The 25,457-nt window shown below is 40.2% G+C and overlaps 1 protein-coding gene across 6 annotated transcripts in view; it reads right to left on the bottom strand.

The window, feature by feature from the left end:
• STK3 (serine/threonine kinase 3) overlaps positions 1-25,004 on the bottom strand; it is a 125,084-nt gene extending 100,080 nt beyond the window's left edge. For 2 of the 6 annotated variants that reach the window (XM_061448044.1, XM_061448040.1), the window contains exons 1-6: positions 24,380-24,631; positions 17,020-17,100; positions 16,429-16,557; positions 15,493-15,607; positions 1,039-1,203; positions 456-623 (exon numbers count right to left, since the gene is read on the bottom strand). In XM_061448044.1, coding sequence (XP_061304028.1) covers positions 456-623; positions 1,039-1,203; positions 15,493-15,607; positions 16,429-16,557; positions 17,020-17,100; positions 24,380-24,402 — 681 coding nt within the window. In that variant the 5' untranslated portion in view covers positions 24,403-24,631. Of the gene's footprint in view, positions 1-455; positions 624-1,038; positions 1,204-15,492; positions 15,608-16,428; positions 16,558-17,019; positions 17,101-24,379; positions 24,632-24,982 lie in introns of those variants that run through there. The other 4 variants (XM_061448038.1, XM_061448041.1, XM_061448039.1 and 1 more) reach the window with 3 other exon arrangements.
• Positions 25,005-25,457: the final 453 nt, after the last annotated feature.

Raw genomic sequence — 25,457 nt, 5'->3', positions numbered from 1 at the left:
TTTTATTTTGCAAGAAGTAAACTAATTCAGTAACAGAGTTTAAGAGTCAGGAGTAAATAAAAATTGTCAAGGGTTACAAATATCAGCAGTGCTCACATAGGACAATTCCAAATTCTTCTTTAGGTCATCTTTACTTCAAAACTCCCTTTCAAAGGAGAATGCCTCTTGGCTACAGAACGCTCCAAGTACAGGTACAGTATGGAACAGGCTCTGTATGTTGCCTTCAAGTCAATTAAGCAGTTAGAGCTTTAGTTCTCCCTCAAGTGGGAATAAAGGCATTCTGAAATCTTTCAGAGACGTGTTAAAACAAACTGCGGTAAACAAGAAGCAAGACAGCAAGTGAAAATCCTTAGTCTTAAAAATCTTTGTCCATAAACATCCAGTTTTATGATTCCAGTCTTATGTTTTTGATTTTCTAATACAACAAACAAGGAAACATCACCACACACACTCACCCTCATTGGATGAATATCTGCATACGGAGGCTTTCCTTCAGCCATTTCTATTGAAGTGATACCAAGGGACCAGATGTCTGCCACACAGTTATAGCCAATTTCTTGTATTACTTCAGGAGCCATCCAAAACGGAGTTCCTATAACAGTATTACGTTTTGCCATTGTATCCTGTAATTATATTATTTATGCAATTAAAACAGTGATGCTTTTTTTCCGATTCTTTTGATATTAATTCTATATTTAAAAGTTAAATTAGCCACCCAAAAGGTCAAATGGCATTGACTTCCAATTAAGACCAAACCGAATTGGCCCATCTGCATATACAGGCTGAACAGGTGACGATGACCATAAACCCCAAACAAAAGTTTAAAGTGGGCTCCTCAGGCACTTAAAGTACACTGGGTTATAAAAATAAAAAACTAAAAACTAAATAGCCTTACAATACATTAAATACTCATCACGATAAAGAATGTTAGCTCTACCACTAGTCAGACACTCTTCAGACACAAAATTCAGTGCACAACAAAACAACACGGTTAGGCGCACTAAAGCATTTTAAATTTATCTTTCCACAGGTACTTACTGTTAACTGGCCAGCCACACCAAAATCAGCTAATTTTGCATGTCCCTCAGTGTTAAGAAGGATATTTCCAGCCTTTATATCTCTATGTATTTTTCTCATAAAGTGCAAGTATTCAAGTCCTTTAAGAGTAGATTTCAGAATAGTTGCAATTTCATCTTCTGTTAGCTGCAAGAAAATATAAAATCATTTTCAGGTATACACAGAGTCCATATATTTGAACTATTTAAAACATGATAATTTCATAATGATTATTACAAATAATACTGACAACATACCTTAGGTATTTTTACACAGGAATATGTCCAATACCACTTACAATTCAAAACTATGACCTACTAACTTGATCCATACTGCTAGATTCTTACAAGTCTATAGAGTCCAATTAGAGCAAGCAAGCTACAAAACTAGAGAAGGGACTGATTTATGCAGATCAGATGCCAGAATATGCAGTATTCTTTCAAACAAAAGTTCCTACTGTCAATCAATAGTTACTACTCTTTAGATGTTGACATCCTTCATAAAGACTGCTGCACAGTTTCTATAACAACTAATACCTTTGTCACTTAGATCATACATATTAAATGTCAAGTTCAGCATTACCTTCATCAAAAAGGTAATGGCGGTCACCACTAGACTAGATGGCACATACCAGAACACTTCCCTGGTAGAAGAGATATAGCCCTTTCTCAACAGTGGAAGGCTGGAGCTATTCCTCAAGCAGCCATGCCCTTAAGTTCATTACACAGTTTGCCCAACATACTAGCACAGTTCTACATTGGAAAGAGATAAAATGAATGTCATGTTTTCTTTATTTCTCAAATTCCAGCATATGATATGCCTCCTACACTTACAATTAGTAGACAACTAGTAGTATCCAGCTTTTGTCCACCAGTTATTCCTAACGGCAATACCATTAGTTTCTCGTTGCCAGTAATTTACAAGTTAGAGGAGATGAATAAAGAGCTTCTCCACCAAAAAAACACCAAAAAAAACAACCCCACACAAAAAAAGCAAGGGATAAAAGTGATAAAGGAGTACAGAAAATAATGAAATAATTATCACAAAGCTTGTGAAAAATATATTTGGCAGGCAGATAGCTTGCTAGTTATTATCTGCAGGGAGATAAAACAGCATGCACAAATACAAACACCCAAACAGTTCCCAACTATTTTTTTACTGACGTTTCTCAAGTAAGATACTCCTTTTACAGATAGTGCCTTCACTGTATATGGAATGTAAGTAAATGCTAATTTTTGAAAACAAGTATTTCTCAATTTGCCTGTGCTCCATACTGACACAAAGCTGTAGAATTACACGCATACATACGTGCCCCAATGACCATCCCCAAACCCCGCTCAGCCCTGAAAACTAATCCCTACCAACTAAGATGTCATGGTACTCTTATGCTGGAAGGTGCCAATAACTATTATCAGTTCCTTTAACAGTAGACAATTACAGAAATGACTAAGAAAGGATTCCAAACAGGTACTATGGGCTTTTTCTTACATCATTTTTTTTTCTTGTTGACAAATGATGCAGAGAATGAGTGTACTCTGCACTTCTGGGTTCATTTTAAATTACCTGCACTCAACAATTGCTAGATGATATCCTCATAGGAAAATACAATCAGACTGAATATATGGCTCTTCAATTTCAGCCACAAATATCACATTTTTTAAAATGTCTACCAACAATGTTGATTAGTTTGCTGTCTAGGCAAAGGTTTCCTGTTAGTCCTTAAGTGTAGATAGCACACAAGCTATGTTATATCGTATTACAATTATGCTATAAAAATTGTACAATTGAATCAACAGAAATCTTAACATAGCTGGCCCTAAATATATTTTATAAGGCATGCCGCACAGCTACCACCATGTGAAGATAATGCAATATGTCAGCCCATAACTTTCAAAGTAGTTGTGGTCTGTTCTGGTCTTTGAGAAAACATGTTCCTTTACATCACATTTACCAGTGCATAATACTACCTTCCTACAGCCATGCTGAATTTTTAAGAGGTTTCTTTATGCTCCTTACTGATAACATGGCCTTCAGTTACTTCTGAGAATTAAGGCAGAATATTTGAGGCTCTTTAGAACTTTTAGAATGCCCAAAATGAAAAATACATTTTGCATAGTTATACCCAGCTCTCATTCATATCATGTTTGCTGTTTACTCTTCAGTCAGGATGAACAGAAATGTACTCTAAAATTAGTCAAGTAACTGAATACAAACTGAGAAACATAATTGCTAATTTGAAAGAATTGATAATTCCTCAATTTGAACTGAATTTTTTTTTTTTTTAAGAGAAATAAAATTGCAACAGGGATATTTATTGAATTCTGCACATGCACCACAAAGGAAACACTAGAACTCTGTAACCTGACTTTTTTAAGCAGACCAGACAAACTTCAGTTTTAAAGCTTATAAAACACCTCAATGATTAACTAAATACCTATTATAAATAAAGAAGCGGTGTAGTCTGGGTAGTTCAAATGCTTCTCTTATTTACTACTTTAATATGTTGCAGAATTCATATATTATCACAAATGATACAATAAGCTGTAGATACCAACTAGCAACAGGGTGACAGACATTTCATTACCAAAGAAAATACAATGTGGAAAATAAAAAAAAAAAAATTAAAAAAAAGCGCTTTATTTTCAGTTATCTGTTGCATAAACTACAAGTCATCAGCTACCACAGTTGTTTATCTTCATTACTCTACATCAGTGTAATAAGAACACAAACTCCTGAACAAGTGTTATTAGAGAAACAGCTAAAAGTGAATCTTTTGCCGGTACTAGACCCTCTGAGAATACTTCTCAGATTTTCATCAACATTTATTCTAGAATACAAGCAAAAAAAAAAAAAAAGAAAAAAAAAAATCACACACAATTCATTCCATGTGATTCAATTTCTCAAGGAAATACAAAGAAACTTCACGCAACGGAAACACTGTTCAATTACGGCACATCAATGCTTTAATGTAAGAGCTAAGCAAATGAACTTCACACATTCTTAGAAATGCAAGAAACTGCAACACTTAAGATGAGTACTCTTATTTGGCTGCAACACTGGGTTGCATTTTTTCCCTCTTTCTCTATTTTTCCAATCCTACATATAAATTAAACTGAGCAATAGCAATTCCTTCCAGTTTCAGTTTTGAAAGCTCTGGTACACATCCCCACCTCTCTCCAAAAAACACACAGCCCACAAGAAACAAGAAGCCCCACTCAGAGTCACTCTAAGCCAACAAAATGACTCAACAGAAAGGAAAAAGTGATTAGTCAGCAAGATTATCTGCGCCTGGGTTGCTCATAACAAGTTTTAATTATTTAACAAGCAGAACCACTTCCCTATTCCAGCTTCTATCCAGTCTCATAAAACCTGGGCATGGAGCCCAAGGGTGCAGTTACACATACATTTAGTTAACAGCAGTGCCAAGCTTGAATCCCTCATTTCACTGCAACCTATTGCAGTAATTCCCACTGTGTGTCAGTCCTTCCACTGAAAAACTGTGACCCTAGTTAAAAATAAACTGTCTGCCAAATTATTTTTCCCAACAAATCAGTTCCTTGATTCTTGATTCAATTTGTGGCACAGTCAACAAGGATGTAGCGGAGCAGGAGGTGCTCAAATTGGCATTGCTTCCCAAATAAGTTCATGCGTTGCTACGCTCAAAGAGACCTAGTGACTTTTATAAACCTCTCTGTATGCAGGCAGAGGATGAAACTGATGGTGGCATTAGCTCCACGCTCCACAGCGAGCAGTTACCGCCTCCACTGCGCATTATGAATTCCTTGCCTGCCATTTATCTCCAAGATCTTCCAGTGTTTCTATTCAGTGGCATGCTGCTCAAAGCTCTTATTTGTGCTACTTTACGCTGACTGCTATGCTGCTTCAAAGGACTGTATGCTAGGAGAACTGAAAACCCTGCTATGCACAGTTCAAACAAGACTGCTTTCCCAGCACTGATGGGTTTACATCCTTGGTGCAATACGGAGTCAAGCAAGAAGGTACTTTAAATCAACTATAAGATAAAACTGAAGCATGGTCAGAAGGACATAGAGAGAATGAGACAATCCTCAGCATGCGAGTTAATAATCTTCTGAAATACACTAAAACTGTGATTATCTGAAGACACACTACAGGCAATTTAAACTCCAGCTATTAACATGTATCATGAATGGCTTACGGCATGCTGAGTGTTAACACTTTCTGCCAGAGCTTTGCCAAATCCACCCCAATTCAGAAACAATACAGTGTCCTGTACAATCTCCAAAGACTTTCACGCAGTTAAACCTCAACACGTATCAAAAAAACAATCCCAAGCATTGACAAATGCATAACAAGAAAGGCAAACAACTTATCCGCTTTATCTAGAAATAAGTATTATGAGAAACTGATTAGAAGGGTCCTCAGAGAAGGTCCCTCTTCAGTAAATTGTGTTCCTAATGAGCTTAATCCCTAGCTTTAGTTCTTGAAAAATTAGTAGTTAAACCACACAGAGATCTTTGGACCAGCTCTGGATATAGAAGTGCTTTTGCAGCTGCATGCCAAAATCCAGCTCTCAAAAGGAGAGGGCAACAGAACAACCGTACCAAAAGCTACGGCCTGAGAATCCAGCAAAGCAGAAGAAAGTGAGTTCTAGAGTACTGCAGCCTGATGCACCATCTGGGGACCAGCAATAAAGGAAAGCTATAGCATGGCTACATGTTACAGAAGTAATTTAAGTATTATCAAAATACATCTAGTGGTCAAAGAAGCTCATAGGGGTGAGCATCACCTCTAAGAAGTAAGCAGAGAGCACAAGCAGCGTTTTATCAGGAACATACACACTTATCATCATCATCTGTATAACCTGATGCAGTCACTCTTCATATTATTGCTAAACGCAGACAAGTATATGCATAATAATACACAGAGATAACATTTAGCTTTAATATCTTATAATATTTAGGACAAAATTAATTTCCAGCCTTACTCAACAAGCCAAGAGTACACTCACCGTCCCTCAACAAGATTACCTTCTCAGAAAATGATGTACTGCCATATTGAACACTACCATGCAATAACCTGATGATTTTTGTGCAATTGAAGCTTTGTGCAGAGCAGACACTACCTATCCATGCTACTGAAAACACACAATTACAAAATTCTCAAAAAAAAAAATTACTTCCAAAACCACAAACTATTGAACCATAGCAGTCTAGTAGCTGAGCCATACATAGACCCTTTCTTCCCCTATTGGACATACAAAGCATTGCACAGAAAGTTTTAGTTACGTTGGTTCCATAGACCAAAACTGTCTTCTGCAGATGTTTTTGCACAATATTACATGGTATTTAAGTATTTTTTTGTGCTGCAAAGAAGCCAAATGGTACTCTGGGCTGCACTACACAAAGTGTTGACAGAGGTAGAGGGAGGTGATCCTTCCCCTCTATTCAGCACTGGTGAGGCTGCACCTGGAGTACTGGGTCCGTTTCTGGGCTCAACAATACAGGGGAGACACAGGCACACTGGAGAGAGCCCAGCAAAGGGCTACAGATACTCTCAAGAGACTGAAGCACCTCTCCTATGAGGAAAGTCTGAGAGAGCTGGGAGAGTTAGGCCTGGAAATGAGGAAGCTCAAGAGGGATCTTCTCATGCATATAAATATCTGAGGGAAACATGCAAAAAGGACAGAGCCAGGCCTTTTTCAGTGGTGCTGTGACAGGACCAGAAGCAGTGAGCACACAGTGAAATACAGGAGGCTCCCTCTGAACATCAGAAAATACTATTTCACTGTGGAGGTGAGCAAACACTGGAACAGGTTACCAAGGAAGGTAGGAAGTGTAGTGCCTGTGCCCCTACAAGGGGCTTTCAACTCACAAAGGAAACAGCTAAGTATAGACCCAGGCCATAATACACCTTGCCATAGCACACAGCTTGCCATCTACTTAATATCCAGTACTCCCTAGTTCTAACAAGTAGCTTGATGTTGGCATACAAGTAATGCCATTGATAACTACCACACAGAAAAATTAAAAGAAAATTATTTTTTAATACTAGGGATATTTTAGTCAGTATTGCTGTTCTGGCCTGGATGTATGGTTCTTGTACTGTACTATTGCTGATCAAACCATGTAGGTATTATGTTTTCTGTTAAAACAGTTATCTTATTCTGAGCTTTTAAACATGCAGCACCATTCTGTGCGTATAGCATGTTCTACACCTTGGACCTTACTATAATTTCACAGTAATTATCTTTCCACTTTGTTTCCAACATCCAGTTGTGTCAAGATCCTCACTTAAAACCCTGTGGAACATTTATCTGCTCAGTATTTTTGGCTAATTCCAATGCTGTATGCTGAGTCCCTTTGATGGGCTGGTGCTACCCCCTAAATATCAGTCAGCTGTCAGCCATGAAGCAGGTTCAAATCTTTCATCATCAAAACCACATGTGAGCTACAGATTAAAATTAATGTGAATGATAAAGGTGAGCAACACTACAGCCTACTTAAAAATGTTAGCAATGGAACCAATCTTTAAAAATGGAAATTTGGAGCAAAGCAGATCACAGCAAATTCAGGTGTTACACATCTATTAGGAGACCAGCTAATCCACATATTTAAGTCTAACTGGATATGGATGTCATCCACAAGGGAGAACCAGAAGTGCATTTATACAGTCTAGAACACACTACCTAATCCATGCAACTGCTGGGACAACTTATCTATGGGCTCTCTGTTCACATTCTCCTTCCTGAGGGCCTCTCTGAAGGGTTCTGGGTCAGCTGAACTGTATTAACTGCCCAAGTCCATTCCCAGCTGCTCTTTTTACACTAATACATGAACATTAAGCTTGATGCTTCCAGGAAGTATTAGGTTACTGCATCTAAACAGTCTGATCAAGTCAAGCACACTGGCTAAATCCACTTCCTGGCAAATAAAGGCACCATGGTATAATCATTCTTCCACCTAAAGCTATCAAGCTCTTCCATCACTCACCTAATCATCATCACATACTTGGCCTACCTCCTTCATTTATGTGAAGACAAGGTGGACTAAGAAAGAGTCAGAGATTCAGAAGAGATGAGCAAACAAGCAAGGGAGATGACAGTTACTACAATACCCTTCCCACCTGTAATATTTGAAGTATAACTTATGAAATAGGGCAGAAAGCTTCAGGAAGAAAGAGTTGTTATACTTGCAGCTTTAACCTGAAATCAAGGTTAGATTCTGGTTTCCACTGCCTGCTATGAACTTCAGTAAGACTACACTCTCCTGAAGCCAGTTCCCTTAAGCTTCACCTTTCAGAGCAACTACATTTCAGACATTTTTAAGCAGATCTGCATGCTACGTGTGAAGACAGTTCTCTTCAAACAAAAATCACAGCCTATGTCTTGAGTGAGGTACTAGTTACTTAAAATGAAAAAGTTTGATCTAAGACTTTCAGTAATCGTCTCAAACTAATGGAGATAATCCCTTCTTCCCTTCTGTTCTTCCTCCTTTATTATAGTAAAGGGACACCTCAATATTACAAGTAATGGACAGAATAAGAACTCACTACCACAGGAGAACTACCAGTTTTACTCAATTATGCAAGTTAAAGCAGCAAGTGTCATTCTTCCTACTGAGCCCAAGTCATGCTGAAAATAATCATATGGAAAATGTGATTTTACAATATAACAATGACCATTCACTGCACAGGTGATGATCAGTGTTCATTTTTTTTTTTTAGATTTGTGGCTTTGACAACATAATCCCAGTACCTTTTGTAATGCTTATTAACTATCACATGTAACAAACTCCCAACTCCTCTTCTCAAATAAAGATTTTCATACTGGATAATTCAAGACGGTGCTAACAAATCAAAGTCTTGAAAATTTTGAAAAAAATAAAGTTTGAAAATAGCTAGGCTGCTACAGCCTAGCAGCAACACAGAATTATCTAAAACATATCTAGTGCTTCATATGGAAAACTGCTGCAGGAAATCTCAAGCATCTTCCACGGTCACATGCTCAATATTAGCTAGCACTAATAAGCACACTTAGATCAAGAACTGATTAGAATATGGAAGGCAGACTCTTTAGCCCTTACTCTTCACTACCAAGTTCCAGCTTGCTATACAACATCTATGAAGTACTGAACTGGCTATCCAGATGTTGAGCACACCCTTGGAAGTAATGCAGAGCCTTTTCAGCAGTGTAGCAAATAAAGACAACACAGGAAAAGAGATTTTTAATTATGATTCAGTGGCACAGTGACATGCATTTGTCATGTCTATACACAGTTGAGATGAGCAGCAACTGAGTTAGTTTGGTTCTTCAAAGTCCTTTGCTGACAAAGCAGAATAAGGTCACTTAAAACAGTACAATGTGCCTTTCAAGCAGGAAACACTTATTTGAGTTTTCATTATTTTACCATTATGTAAAACACATTCGCAAACAGATCACTTGGCTCACAATCTATGCACCTGCTCATACCATCCCCATTGACAGCATCACAAAGGGAGACCTTGAATAACCTGTGTTAGGTGAACAAGGATCAGTGTGGTGGTGGTCTTGATCCTGCCAGATAAGAAGAAAGCCTCAAGCAGAAGCAGACGCATCTGCAGATCACCACCTTCCACCAGCAGGCCTGCTAACAGCAGCAAAGCAATAGTGTTTTCATGAACACAGGATCTCAGAGGAAGAAGGACTACTAGGGAAAAACATCATCTACCTGACAAAGGAGGTCAAGAGCAACTTTGCCAGCTGGCCTCCTAATGTAGTGAGCGCAGCTTTAAACATTGGGTAAGCAGAGGAACAGAGAATGGTGAAGCACATACCAGAAAGGATTCTGGAGGAGGTTTTCTCACTCCTTTCAAGATAAAGTAGGGCAGACAGGTGTATATCTGAAACCCCATGCACAAAAGTATACAGGAAGAACTGCCAGCCTGTGCACAGCTGCAGAGCTATGCACAGGCTATACAGAGTTACTGGAATTAGAGACACAATGGGACAGATCACACAACCAGAACACTGTGAGAGATGGATGCAGGCTCCTCACAAGACACAAACAGGAAGGATGAAGGGTTGAGCTTTACAGCTACATGCAGTTCTACTACAGAAAATTTAAGCTTGTTGAGAGTTTATAGGTCAAAAGGTGGATGCCACCATGGCATCTGCTTCAAACCACCCTATCAAAAAGGTGAAGTAGATAAGTCATCCTCAGCACTGCAAGAAGCCTCTGATCATAGGCCATTTTTCACAGAGGTGTCAACAACCTCAATACCTCCTGGGAGGGCAACATGGCAGGGTACAAGAATAGTACAAGAAAAGAGTGAGCAGTAATAATTTTTACTGGATGTGTTGTATAGGCCCACTACAGGGAGTGTTCTACTAGTCCAGTTACTCATGAGTAAGAACTCCCCAGGGATGGCAGCAGCAGCCTTGGCAAGTGATTATGAGATGTTAGAAGTTAAGGTATGGAAGGAAGTGACAAAAGAAAGTAGCAGAACCAGATTTCCAGACATTAAACCTCAGACTGTTAAAGGAACTAGTAAGTGGGATCCCAGGGCATGCTGTCCCCCAAAAGACAATCAGACCTCAAAGAGCTGGTTGAGCACCAAGGACAACCACCTCAAAGTATGAAAACAATCCTCTCTGGCATGCAAGATAAGGAGCAACAAGAGCAGGAGACCATCTTGAATGAGCTAAGCATATTAGAAGGGGAAAAAAAAATTAAAGATTAGATATGAAAAAAAAAGTTCTCTACTGTGAGGGTGGTGAGGCACTGGAACAGATCGCCCAAAGAACTGGTAAATACTCCATCCCTATCAGTGGTCAAGGCCAGGTTGAACAGGCCCTTGGCTGAAATGGTGTCGTGAGGCATCCCTACCCATAGCAGAGGGTTGGAATTAGATGACCTTAAGGTCCTTTCCAACCCTAAACATTCTATGACTCTATATGAAAAGCAGAGACATATTAATAAGGACACATAAAGCAGCATGGTCTGCTACTAAATGGGGTAGTCAATCTATTGACAAAAAATACAGAAATCTCCCAAGCATCTTCTCTGCATCAGTCTTTAGTAGAGTTTTTTTGGCCTAACAGCAAAGTGGAATGTGTTAGGAATTACTCTAATAAATTGGACAAATACAAATCCATGGAAGCAGATGAGACACATCCAAAAGTGCCAAGGAGCTGGTTAGTGCCAACCCAAGGCTGCTACTTCTCAGCTTTAAAAAGTTACAGAAATCGGTGGATGTCCTTTATGACACCATCTTCAAAAACAGCAGGAAAAATAAACCGAGGAATTACAGGCTGGCCATCTTATCCTCAGACCCCTAAACATCAGACTCTGAACAGTAACACAGCTGACTAGCCCATTTATTCAAGGGTTACCAACAAAACACTGTCAGTATATCCAGGATGGACTTGTCCATTGCCACAATTTCTGGATACCAAGATCAGTTAAACAAGTTAGCCAGCACAGAAGGTATTTCAGGCTTTGTGTATGGATTGGCTGGCTATTAGTTAATCCATATGGGTTCAGCTGAGGATGTTATACTGGGATAGATGCTACTTAAACAAAAACACAAGCGTCATTAGGTCTTAGACAGCCAATTTACAGCTGCAAAACACATGCACTTTAGTGCAGCAAAGGCCAAACTGTGAAATTACTGAGAAACATGACTGCTTAAAGCTACAAAATAACAATCTTATGAGCAAAGTCCTTTTAGCTCAGAGCAGGAACAAAGGGCTGCCCTGGACCCCCATGGTAGCATATAGAGAAAGCAAAACCAGAAGGACATTCAAACACAGCATCTAGAGATTCAGATACACTATTCATTTGAATTACCGGAGCTTAAACTCATGGGAAAAAAAAAAAAAAAAGTAATGAGCTAAGAACACATAAGAGATGATAATAAGAATACATGAGGCAATGTATATAAATTATAATGTAATTGATAAATAAATTGGTATGTAAAGGAAGTCACAGTTTAGATATAAGATGCGGGACCTCTGAACCCAGACAGCATGCCACCTGTACAGCAGCACATTGCTACACTCATCACTTACACTACTACCCCAAATAAGGTTTTGTCTGATAAACCCACTGCACAGCCACTATGTGCTATGCTACAGTCACTGAATTTGGCCCTGGAATAAGGATTAGAATAACCCAGATAATCCAGTAGGTGAGCAAGTACACCCTAAATTATCAGTAGAGGCAGAGTCACTGGTGTGTGAATACTCTCCCATGTTAACCAGTAGGACCTAAAGTACACCCTAAATTATCAGTAGAGGCAGAGTCACTGGTGTGTGAATACTCTCCCATGTTAGCCAGTAGGACCTAAAGTACTGCTTCACACTGTAATTATCTCAACCTATTGCAAGCTGCCACTGGAAAAGTCAGTCTCATTCCTTCTTTTCCTTCTCTTTCCCCACTGCTCATTCCTAATGTCCCTCTTGCATCAGATCAAGCCACTGTGCTGCCATAAGTCCCAAATTATCTCACAGGTGCGTGGGGAGGATGAACTAGAGAGGAAAAAGTATTCCCATGAGATAGATCACCAGTCTTACCCAAGATCACCCTGTGGCCACACACAATCACTGCATCTGAGGCATGGAAAAGGAAGAAACTCATCAGCCAGGTTGGAGGATAACAGCAGAACTGCCCTTTCTGGTTGTAATACCACAGTTTGACTGTATATTTATCTCCCAAATCAGGCTCTGAGAAAAGCAAACAAAACTAGACAAACAGCTTTGTCGCCTTGGACTGATTAACACCACACTTCAGATGAGCTAACAGGCACTATAAGCTTGCTCTAGTGCTGCTGATCTGCCTGGCACACTAGAAGGCTTCAAGGCAGAATTCCAGGGGTTGATCTAACTTCAAAGTAGTAGCCTGGGCATCTTGGACAAGAACCGGCTCCTGTCAAGCTAAAAACCTCTCTATATGAATAGGCTCCAAACAGTCTGTTAAATAAAAACAACTATTTTTGAATTCTACTTCTCTCATTTTTTGTCCATTAAAGTCCAGTGTTGCTCACCTTCCAAACAAAACTTTTGAAGAAGATGGGGAACCACAGATATCAGAAAAGATGACCAGTAAATTCTTAGCAATAAGCAATAAGGGCAAATGCACAGTGATGTTTCCTCCCCAAATACGAGGAGACATCCAGCTTTTCCTATGACTTATTTTGATACGATCATAGAATTATTTAGGTTGGAAGAGGCCTTTAAGATCCTCGATTCCAAATTATGATCTCAATGACCCCTGCATTAAAGTAAGAGTTCCTACTTCCGACTCTCTCATCCTCAGTTTCTTTTTCTTACATACAGAGAAGCAGAAAATCAACTTCTTATTGGCCCAGACAAGCCACAGTCTTCATTTGACAACTTAGGAAAATTAAGGAACACATAACCCCATGTGTCTAGGCCTAATCAACAAACATTCTGACAAAGTAAGAATCTCCCTCCCAACTTCCAAGTGAGGGTATTTCTTTTTTTTTTCTTGTGGAAAGTACAGTGAAATCACTTCTTATTTCCTTTATGTGTGTATGTGTGTATATATATATATATTTAAGATCACTAACAAAAGCAGCCTCATTCCCGTAACACAGTCACAAACTTGCCATCACACAGCAGTCTTGGTGATTAGGTCACTCTTCCACAAAGAGCAAGAGAAATCAAACAGGTCAAAAGCCTCTGCCGCAATCTCCCAAAACTTGCAAGACATACACATGGCAAAATAAGAAATGGAGGAGTTTGCTTTGCAATGTTTTATGTTTTCTGTGAGGGTGGTGAGGCACTGGAATGGGTTGCCCAAGGAAGCTGTGAATGCCCCATCCCTGGAGTTGTTCAAGGCCAGGCTGAACAGAGCCTTGGGTGACATGGTTTAGGGTGAGGTGTCCCTGCCCATGGAAGGGGGGTTGGAACTAGATGATCTTAAGTTCCTTTCCAACCCTACCTATTCTATGATTCTGTGTTTGTTCGGGAATTTTTGTTACATGCACGAGAACACACCCTATCCTAAGCCAAAATGAAAGTTCTATCTAGCTTGGCAGCCTGTCCGAATGTAAGTACATGTCAAGTAAACAGTGGTAGCTGTCTGCTTCACCCTCCTAGAGATCTGAAGCATATGCATTTCCTGCTCCAGCCGCTAAATATTTGTGTTCAGCCACAGTAATTTTTTCCTTGTCTTACTCAATTGCCTTTTGAAAATAAACTTGTAGCAACTAATAAGATCTTCTATAACTATACAGTGGATCTCATCATCATGTGTAGAGAAAAAATATTTGCTTTGGATCTGCTAACTCTTGTTTTCTAATAAACAGTAAGATATAGCCATATTTTAACTCACTTCTTTAATGGTACTCATGGTTTTTAAAACCTTCCACCTCATCTCTCCCTCCAGGTACCTCTTCTCAACAAAGAAGTATCATAATCCATTTAGTATCTCCTTCTAGACAAGTATTCTTAACTTCTGGCCGCCCCATTACCTTTCTCTAATTTTCATAGTTCTGTTTCGTCCTTGATACTGTCATAATCTTTGGCAACCAGTTTACTTGCTCTATTATCTCTAAACATTACGCTGAAGTGCTTGAGAACCTGTATATAAAGACTTTGCCTCCCCCACCAAGCCAAACATATCTCTTCACATTTACTTATGTTTATTTTCTCAGTCAGACACTCAGTACCACAAAGCCTTTCAAGCTTTTCCCTGTTTTTACTACCAGGAATATAATCTCTCTCATCAGTATTTCTACCCTCTTGCCCAAGCATGATAGATAGCAGAGACCCATGTAGTATTCCCAGAAATGAACATTTACTCACACCCTCTTTTTTATATTTAAACCAACTACCCACTTATGACAGAAGTCCATATTTACTCCACCACAGGTGTATTCCTTGAAAAGCCTCCAACATCAAATTCTGTCCTTTCTGTACAAAGCACACCCAGACCAATTTTACATTATTGCTGTTGTATGCCTGTTTAGACTCTTCCATACAACCCTTCTTTTGGTTCCCTCTCACATTCCTTAACTGATATCCCTTCTCATTCCTCAAGAAATAACCAATTACTTCCCATGCTCCCTAATTACTGAGAGAGAGCGAGACAATTCTATGCTTGTTTCCAAACCATGCATGTACTAAATGGCCTGCTTGACACACTGTGAGGTGGAAGGGTAGTGGAGAGAAGCCACCAGAAGTTTTGCCTTGCACAAAACTGTAGTTTTCAAGAAACTTAAAGGATCATTATATTTTAAAATGCATTTGCCTTTGCTGCTGATTGCTCCACAGAAGAATGGACAGATAGTCAGCAACCGCATGAGCTTGTTTCTTAAGGCACACATATACTCCTTGGCACCAGCCAAGATCTTGTAACTGTGACTTTTATTCCGGCTTCTTGTCTTAATTCAGTTTAATTTTAGTAAGTGTCTTATTTTTTTTGAAAAATGAATTAAAAAAAAAAAACTCACCGTTTTATTACGAAGTCTAATGATGTCCGAAACAGAGCCAGCTCCACAATATTCCATAACAATCCACAGATCTGTGTTCTTGAAATAGCTGCCATAGTACTTGACAACATAGGGACTAAATTGGGAAAAAAAGTTTGCTAAATAGATGAATTCTTAGTAGGGAAAAGGAAAAAAAAAAACAAACAAAAACAAACAAACAAAAAAAAAAAAAACCACCAACAAAAAAATACCTCCACAAGTGTTGTTAAAAATTACAGTTCAGCAAACTTCAAAGTTACAGCCAACACCTTAAAAGATTATCCTAAAAAATACACAAAGAAGAAACTGATATCTCCACAAAATAGAGGAAATGCAAAGTAATTTCTCCATCCTTGTAGACATTTGACATTAAGGCTTCCATTCCTACAATACTAGCAGTCATGGGATGACTGTTTTGTGAACAAGTGCAAGGTAACAGTCCTTCTTCAGAACTATTACAAGATTGTTCACTTTTTAAAAGGTCTGTTTCTGCATGAAAAAGGCAAGTGATAGAACTCTATTTTGGAAGTTAACCATTCATTGTGTGCCAGAAACATCTTTATCTATCTTCTGAAACAGGTAATTCTGAATTCACAAGGCCCAGGACATTTACCAGAAATATTAACCTTACGGCTTGCTGGTACAACTTAACTGAAGCAAGCATGGAGAATTCTAAGCAGAGGCAAGTACTTATGCTTTCAACAGTTTCTGTTATGTAGACTATTTGTACATCCTTAAATCCAAGCTAAGGATAGCAGGAAGTCCACAAAGAGGTTCCTTTAAGTAAGCTGTCCAACACAGGCTGTTTTAATTTTCCACATAAAAACCTTTGCATCTACATATATTTCAGCTCTATTCACAAGTACAAACACATTTTCACATAGACTCTTAGAAAGGGAATAGAACTGTCATACCTACCTGTCACATTGTTGCATTATAGAGATTTCTTTAATTATTTCTTGAAGATCTGACTCCACAGGGACCTGTTTAATTGCTACAACTTGTCCAGATTCTTTGTGTATTGCTTTAAACACACTACCATAAGACCTACAAATAAAAGAGGGTTTGTTGTTTTTTTTATACAAGATAAACTGCCTCTCATGTCCTTTATGCAGAAACTCTAAAAGTCACAGACGCATATCAAAAAGTCAAGGACACATATTCACGCAGAAGTTTGAGGGGTTTTTCAGGCTGCAAAAAATTTGGTTCTACAGGGACCTCAGGAAAGACATGCCTCTGAAGAATGAGTCTTTATCAAGGGGTAGTGTATCTAACTCCAGGCACAAGCACCTTTGCTGTGTTAATAAAGAAGCGACATCTAAAAATACATAAATATCTAAGGAGATGCATGGAAGTCTACTGATACGTGCATTTGCTTTATCATTAAAACTTGTCTAGAAAAGCATTCCTTAGGACAATCACTCTCTCTGTAACTTAATATTCCAATATATGCTTTATAGGCTGTTTCCCTCTGATTCCATCCCCTTCCTTATAAATAGCTGCACTTACCCTTCACCAAGTTTCTCCAGAACATCAAAGACTTCTTCAGGCTGCTTAGTTAAACTATCCTCACTTAGCTTTTTCAGTTTGCTAAAAGAAAGAAAAAAGTTACTTGTTTGTTTAGTTGGGGGGTAGATCAAGCAAATTTTCATATAAGTGCGCAGACAAGGAAAAAGAAAGTACAAAGAAAAACATACTCCAATGAAAATAAAATGCCTAATTAAAGTGCAGCAATAAAACTTTAATCAACCATCACATAAGATGGAGAAAGTTATGACAATTTTTGTCATTACGACTTTCCCACTGGTTTGCTCAATAAAGCAGCATGTTCACATCCAACTCATTGTCCAAACCACTTCCTTCTAAAGTAGAAACAGCCACAGAATACAATAAAGCTCACCTTTCATCAAAAAGCAACCAGCATGAACACAAATGCTCATTACTGTCTAGAGTATGCCATGTTGTTATCTAGGATAAAGTAGAAAAATCAGTCTTTTACCCATATGAAGTATCTACTCTAAACTGCACCACTCATGAGCCAGTGAATTACAAGAAGTTAAAAGCAGAAACCAGACAGTCAATATGACTCTGGAAGCATATGGTAACACTTCACCTTTACAGGTGATAGCAGAACACTGAATCTATGGGTGAGCTGGGGCACCCTCTCTTGCGTCTTTGTGAATGCACATAGGGACAGGTGCAACAAAATCTCCAATTACATTACACCACCACATTTTGTCCTCCAATTCTCTCTCACACATCTCAAATCACTCAATATCGCCCTACAATTTCTCCCTCCACCTTCAACCCACTCCTACCACTATCCTTTGTCTTTCACAAGCAGACCTAGCCCTCCTCCAGCCTCCAGCATTCCCATATATCCAGCCACCCCAGACTCCTGGCAGATCTCAGAACATAACTTGGCTGTAAGCTTGCAATAGGGCTGACAATGAACATTGCACAGGAAAATACAACCACGCATGCACTGCAGGGCAGCTGGGTGGCTGCAACATGTAAATCCTTCACCCTCAAAATTATAGGGAATTTTGCTGCAAGACTGAAATAACAAGTTAACTCTAAATGATATCCAAGGGTACTATTAAAGTAGAAGATGAGCTGAAGAATAGTTGGTACTGTAGTGTTATATATAGACAATGTATTCCATATGCAAGAGGGAAAAAATAATAAAAAAGAAAACAGAGAAGAAAAAGAAAAAACCACAACTTTGAAGCACAGCATAATATGAGAACTTATGGAAAATATGTAGAGGAAGAGAAGAGGGCATGGACAGAAAAGACTGAGAAATCGTAACACTGGAAGAACATTGTTTAAAAGAAACTCCTTTATATTAAGAGATGTCATTCTGTGATATACAGAACTAATACAAATTCAAGTGAAAAGACTGATGAAGGAATTCCTGGGTCAGAAGAGACTTGCTACTGCCAATCATCTAAGTAAAGACAAAAATTTAAAGTAATTGTATAAGCATATAGGTCATATTAATTGGTATTAAACAAGATGTGGGGAGAGAGTTACACATTTATATATCAAACACTTCCACAAATGTAGCTATTACATCCATACAAAAAACATCCACAAGCATTAAGAAAAGGTGCATAAACTCCTCTAAAACCATGCAGTTTGCCACAGCAAACAGGCAAGAAGCTGGCAAGCATGCGTGTTTAAGGGAGAATAAAAATCTCCACAGCAAATCAAAGGCACAACTCGTGAATACGAAAAGCAGCACAAAATACAAATGAGAGCAGCTAAATAAAGTCTGCAAAAGCAGACTACAAATTAAACACAGGAACACATAGCAACTCTGCTTTCCTTTTTGCCCTCCCTCTGTTTGTTAGAGACTAAGAGGCAGAAAGATAGTGTCATGGTTTAACAGGACAGACAGAACTTACATCTCGCAGGGAAATAAGATCAAAACTCATGTCGTTACCAAATAACATATTATCAAGAGTACTTAACAGGCAACCTGGAGACCAAAGAAATAAGCATTCTGTAGTTTTAAAACTATTTTCATATAATCCAACTCTGACAAACATGTTATGAGACCAAATAACACTTAACACTAAATACTAAACCTGTTCAAAGGCAGAAAAATAGGTCAACCTCAAGAATTTCATCATCAAATAGACCGCTCAAAGTGAATTCCTTTACAGATATATTGTAAGAGTGAAATGCTAGGCCAGATGCTCGAATGACAGCATTAACAACAGTTCTTTGTACCACAGAAAGATCCTAATGGCTTAAACTGTTTAATGATTTCTATTTCTAGAAGTTTAACAGAATTCCCAGCTCTTTTAACTACAGAAGAAAACGTGATGCACTGTTCTGCAAAGGCTGCAATAAAGAATGCATTTACAAAAACTTTGTAAGAAGCAAGAAAGAGGAAGATAATTGTGGTAACTGGCTGAAAAGCACTAAGTGTAATACAAGATGACTAGAAATATTATCTTATTGGTTAAAAATAAGCGACTAAAACTTGGGACACAGAAACACATCTAAGACTTCAGAATCAGCTTTGTTACCAGGAGTTGAGTGTGTGTGTGCCTTACTATCCACACCTTGAAAACGCGCAGGGCAAGTCATACAGAACCAAACATTTCAGCAGGATCACTGCTTTTTTTTTTAAAGACAAAATGTTCTACATGGGAAATTAATACTATGAGCACCCAGCAAAATACCTATCTGCTAAGGCATGACTAGAAATACAGGGGGGCAGGGGGAGGCACAACTGAAAAAAACAAAGGGCTCAAGAACAATCAGAGAGAAAGAAAGCATCTCATTCTTCTTCCTCATGGGTCCTCTACTTTCACAACATAAGTGTTTAAAACAGAACAAGCAAATTGGTAAATTCAGGCACTGTTTTATTCTAGCCACAGGATAAAAGTACCATACACACACACACACATATGTGTGTGTGTGTATGTCTGTGAGAAAGTCTAAAGATATGCATAGAAGGCAAGTATAAAATCTTGCTAGAAAGTGATTTGGCATTTTTTTTCCTCTAGAAAAATCATTAGGCAGTGACTATGGGCTACTTCAGTAGTCTTCCAAAAGTAAAGCTGTACCTGAAAGCAGGAAGACTAACAAAACTACAATTCTGGGACAAGAGTTGGCAAAAGGATATTCTTGTTCCAAGCAGGTTTAACTTTCTGCATAACACCTAGTGTCTTAAATAAGAGCAACAAATCCTAACAGAGAATTTTACTTTTATAAATCCAGTTGATAGGAGAAAACATTCATATTTAGCATGACCAGAATCTCATACATCATGAGTACATTAGCAAAACTCCACATAACTAAATGCAGAAACACCTGGAAACCATGAGAAGCAGATAAGACTACCAACCCTAGCATAAAGATCAGAAAAAATCTGAACTGGGACCCAAAAGAGATATTCCACACAAACTATATAAAGACAAGCAAAGTATGAGTTTAGTTCCTAAGTTATTACATATAGATTTTACAAAATAAACTGGTGATGTGCTACAGAGGTAGGCATAAAAAATACCCTGAAAACTAACAAAGGAAAATAAAGCTGGGCTGAAGAACGTAACTCCATCGATTACTGTCATGAGTTACAGAAAACTGGACAGTTGCTCCATGAAACACCAATATAGGTGGTCCGTCTTTCAGAAGAACTAGCACACTGACACATTTTAAAAGAATGGCTGGGATCAATTATACTGACATTAAAAGAGAAGGTAGCAAGAGAAATCACTGCAGTCATCAGAAACAGGTGGCACGTGACAGCCTTGAGATATTTACACTGCTTTATATCATTCACACACATAAAAGCAACTGTAAGACAGTTTACATTATTGTATTGAGCATTTACACCAAGTTTTCTATCAATAAAACCCAAACTTACAATTTTGTCCCATCATTTTCAGGAGGAATTTCACAATTGCAATCCACGTGCCCTGGCATGTTCATTGACATTACAAATATCTTTCACAGACTATTTTAAAAAACAAGTTTATCCCTTCACACAAAATTTAAAAAAAAATGTATTTCAGTGAAAATTAAACTGCCCGAGTTTAAATAAAGGACCTCAAAAGCCTCAATTCACATGCTCCATGCTTGTTGAGCAGCCTTTTATTTGGCTGCAACAAACAGAAGATGGGCAAGAGAGAGCTGGGCCTGTTCAGCCTGGAGGAAAGAAAGCTCTGGGGAGACCTTAGAGCAGCTTCCAGTACATAAACAGAGCCTACAAGAAATCTGGAGAGGGACTTATTAGAAGGACATGTAGTGATAGAACAAGGGAGAATGGCTTTAAACTGACAGAAGGGAGATTTAGATAACACGAAGAAATTCTTGACTATGACGATGGTGAGACACTGGCACAGGTTGCTCAGAGAAGCTGTGGCTGCCCCACCCCTGGCAGTGCTCAAGGCCAGGTTGGAAGGGGCTTAGAGCAACCTAATCTGGCAGGTGTCCCCTATGGCAAAGGGGTGGAACTGGATGATCCTTAAAGGTCCCTTCTAACCCTAAACATTCTATGATTAAAACCTAAGTATTTGACAGAACTGCATCTCTAGCTACTTTTCTTTACCCTTGCATGCAACCTAGGTCCTCATATGTGAGTATGCAAACACATACAGAAAAAAAAAAATGCAACGATAACACAGGAAAGTTACAAGACTCGAGGCCAATTTTGTAACTGGAGTATTTCAAGAATGAATGTCCTTTTTAGCGAAGGAAAGAAGTACAAAGCACATCTGAAGCAATCTGAATTTCTAACTAAAAAACCACTATGTGAACTACTGCACAAGTTGTTCAGTATAAAATCAGAACTACTGAATTATTTTTAAAGTAAAAAACTTTATTCTGAAAAGGACTCCTCCTTAAAAGTCTTTGGTTACTGCTGCAGTACCTCAGTCAAATAATAAAAGTTAGTGATTTTGACAGCATCCCCATCACTTGGCCACCATCGCTGCTACTTTCTGAAGAGCTGTTTTAACAATTTACACAACACACCATGTTGTGTGCTCCTTTACAGAAGAGGGGAACATAAGTGCCCTATAGCTGTAAAGGAACACTGGGTTTCTAGGACATCAGTGCAGCTTTTGAAGTGTTAATATGAAATTCTTGCTACCTCTAAACTTGCAGTACAGATACAGTAACTGCTCCTGTAGACAACAGGCACCAAAGTAAAGAAGTCTAGTGCTAGTATCTATTTTGCCAAGTAAATCCAGTGTGGCCATTCCAAGCCACTACTGCATCCAAGGCAGACAACAAAAAATGCTGCCCATAAAAAATAATCCATACTCCTTCCGGACTTGCAGAAAAAGGAGATGGCCTAGCAGAATACCTGGGAATGAAAAAAAAAAAAAAAAAGGGAAATCAGAAAATTGTAAAAAATAACCTAACAGATAAAGGGGATATATATACACATTTATGAAAAAACTTAGTTCAAATCTTATGAAAAACTAAGTTCAGATCTTCTTCCCTACTGAAGAAACAAATCCCTTAAGTTCTCATCACAAATTTCCACAAATAAGCGTCAAAAAACAGAGGAAGTCTAATAATATGCCAGAGTTTAAAAGTTCCCTCATCAGCTTTCTAGTTCTTCCTGACCGAATCTAAGTATTTCAGCAGCTCCTCACTTTCAATTAGGCCAGACACATCATAATAAAGTTAGAGCAAACCCCAGATCTCAAAAAGTCTTGTAGGTTATGCTAACTTCAACTTTGATTTTCAATCCTTCAATACCACCATATCCCAAGCTTTGCACTGATCCAGGTAACACTGATTACTCGTCAGATATTCCTATTTCTTTTCCTAAACTCTTGCTAGTGCCTGTCCCACTTCCTTTATTTGAAACGTGCAGCAACATCAGCCTGAAACTACAGTGTACTAGGCCTGCTCCTCCTCACCCCATTGCCTGCTAAAAACCACTCTGCAAAATCACAAAACAATTACTGGTCAAAGTTTTCAGTAGTAGATATTGTTTCACTGCCTGCTAAAGACACTCCACATAGCAACTACTAATCAATTCCTGGTCAAAGTTTTCAAGTAGTAGATAGTGTTACTTGATGTATTATTGGAGGAGAAAACAGAAGTTCAAGACTGCATTCTTCTCAAGTCCTGTCATCCTGCAGGGAGCCGTTTTAAAGAAATTTAAATGTAGAATGTAAATGTTTTAAAATAGAATGTAAAACTTATTAACTTCTACCACCAATTTAGACTGTGCAGTCCGTAGATTCTTCATTAACGGGAAATAAAATAGTTGGAGTGCTAAGACAGAAAGTATATATGTAAACTGTGAAACTCCATTCTGTGTACCACATACTACATTCTATGTAGAATATAGCTACCTCCAAGGAAGGCCTGTTCCAATTTAAATATTACATTTAATGCAATTACAATACAATCAAAGCAAAACTATTTTGTGCTGTAAGATGACAGTGCCACATTATAAGCAAAAGCTCATGGTTTCACATCTTTACACACGCACACAAAAAGAAGACAAATTATAAATGCCCAAAAAAAAACCCCACCACGTACTAATTGATACCATAAAAAACACAGAATGGTTTGGGTTGGAAGGCACCTTAAAGCTCATACAGTTCCAACCCTCTGCCATGGGCCAGGACACCTTCCACTAGAGCAGGCTGCTCCAAGCCCCATCCAACCTGACCTTGAACACTGCCAGGGATGGGGCAGTCACAGCTGCTCTGGGCACCCTGGGCCAATGTCTCACCACCCTCACAGTGAAGAATTTCTTTCTAATATCTAATCTAAATCTCCTTTTCTTTCGTTGAAAGCCATTATGACTAGCCAGCTTATGTATTTCAGAAAATACACATACTGTGGGTATATTCATGATTTTTGCCTCTTCCCACTCTCTGATTTACAATTGCAACTATGCAACCCCCACCCCCACAAGCATCCCTCTACCAGCAGGACACAAGGGCACTTTCTGGTGTGGAAAGATAAGAACAACTCCTTACGTCGGTTTCTCCCTCAGACCTGAGACACAAAGCGCACAGATCACAGAGCACTCTTCTCGGCTATAAAGTTCCCCTTATAACCTAACTAGACCCTAAGGGCTCGCCTCCCCCTACACGCTTACCCAGACGATGATTTCAGGGACAGCCCCCTCCTCCCAAAGACCCTTCCCAACGCAACACAACCGCTGCAGCCACTAGGCAGGTCTCAGCCCACCTCGCTGCCCCGCCGTCCCCTCAAAGCCCCGCAGTACCGGAGCTAACCGAGGCCGCCCGGGTCACGGGGAGGCAGGGGGGCAGACAGGCGGGCCAGGTCCCCCATGCCACCCCAAGGCCTCACCCTGGCCGTGCCGCCGCGCTCGCTTCCGGGAGGGGCCGGGGCGGCCAGGGAGGGTCGTTACCTCTTGGGCGCTGCCTGCTCCATGCCGCTGCTGGCCCCCCGGCCCCACCGCCAGGAGGGGGGCTCCCGGCCGAGCCCCTGGGCACCGAAGGGGCGGCAGCCGCTGAACTCCTCACAACTTTCGCGCGAAGTCGCTGGCCCTTTAAACGGAGCCCGCGCCCTCCCTCGGCCGCCACCGCTCGCGGCACCGCTCAGGCACCCGACTCTACCGAGGCCTGCCCGGCTGCCGGCGGAGGCCCGCCCCCCCGCTCCCCTCACTGGTTACTCCCGCGACATCGCAAGTGCTGATGGGGCGGTGTAGAGGTCGCTCAGAGCGGCGGGAGGGACGAGGCCTCGCCCCGCCGCAGGAGGAGCGGGCGGTGCCGCGCCGGCGGGAGGGGAAAAGCATTGAAGCGGTGGTGGCTGGGCTGAGGCACCGGGCCCTCAGGTCCCGGCACGCTCCGCAAGGCACGCCGGGAGGTGTAGTCCTCCCCAGGAACCGGCCAGACGTGCTCCCGCGGGAGGGGCGCCCGGAGGGACCTGGCCTGGAGGCGGAGAAACAGAGCCTCGGGCCTCTGAGGCGCCGCCGGGGTGACCGACCGCCGTCCGTCCCCTACACGCTCACCTCATCCCTCGACCCCTGGAGCTGGGCCTCGGGGCGAGGGCAGGCCCGGGGCAGATTCGTGGCCTGAGGCAGAGGCTGAGGACGGCTCTCCCCCCGCTGCCACCCGGAGGCCCTGTCGTTTCGGGGCAGCGCTGTCGGGCGGCCTGCGCCTTTCATCCGTCCCTCTGCTCCAGCCTCGGGACGGCCGCGCTCGGAGCCCAGCTGAATCTAGCCTTTCGTTGGAAAGTGAGATCTCTTCGTGGACAACTGGCTCCAGAGCACTGCAAAAAGGAAGACTGAAGTTAGTCATGGCAGGACGGGGGAGCTGCTCTGCCCAGCTGCCTTGGCTGACGGTGCAGCTTTGAGGTGAAAAACGCTGGCATGGGGCACTTGACTTTTTAATGCCAAAGCATACAAGTTATCCTGCAAAGCCATAGGCTTTCACATAATTATTCAAGCAGATTTTAGGCCACTGAGTACCATGTGATAGATATCT

The sequence above is a fragment of the Pezoporus flaviventris genome, unplaced genomic scaffold (genome assembly GCF_033815535.1).
Source record: "Pezoporus flaviventris isolate CSIRO_AGI_PZ_B2104156 unplaced genomic scaffold, CSIRO_AGI_Pfla_v1 ptg000007l, whole genome shotgun sequence".
Taxonomy (NCBI): Eukaryota; Metazoa; Chordata; class Aves; order Psittaciformes; family Psittacidae; genus Pezoporus; species Pezoporus flaviventris.
The sequence above is the reverse complement of the archived record's forward strand: the minus strand, read 5'-3'. Positions and strand labels throughout refer to the sequence as shown.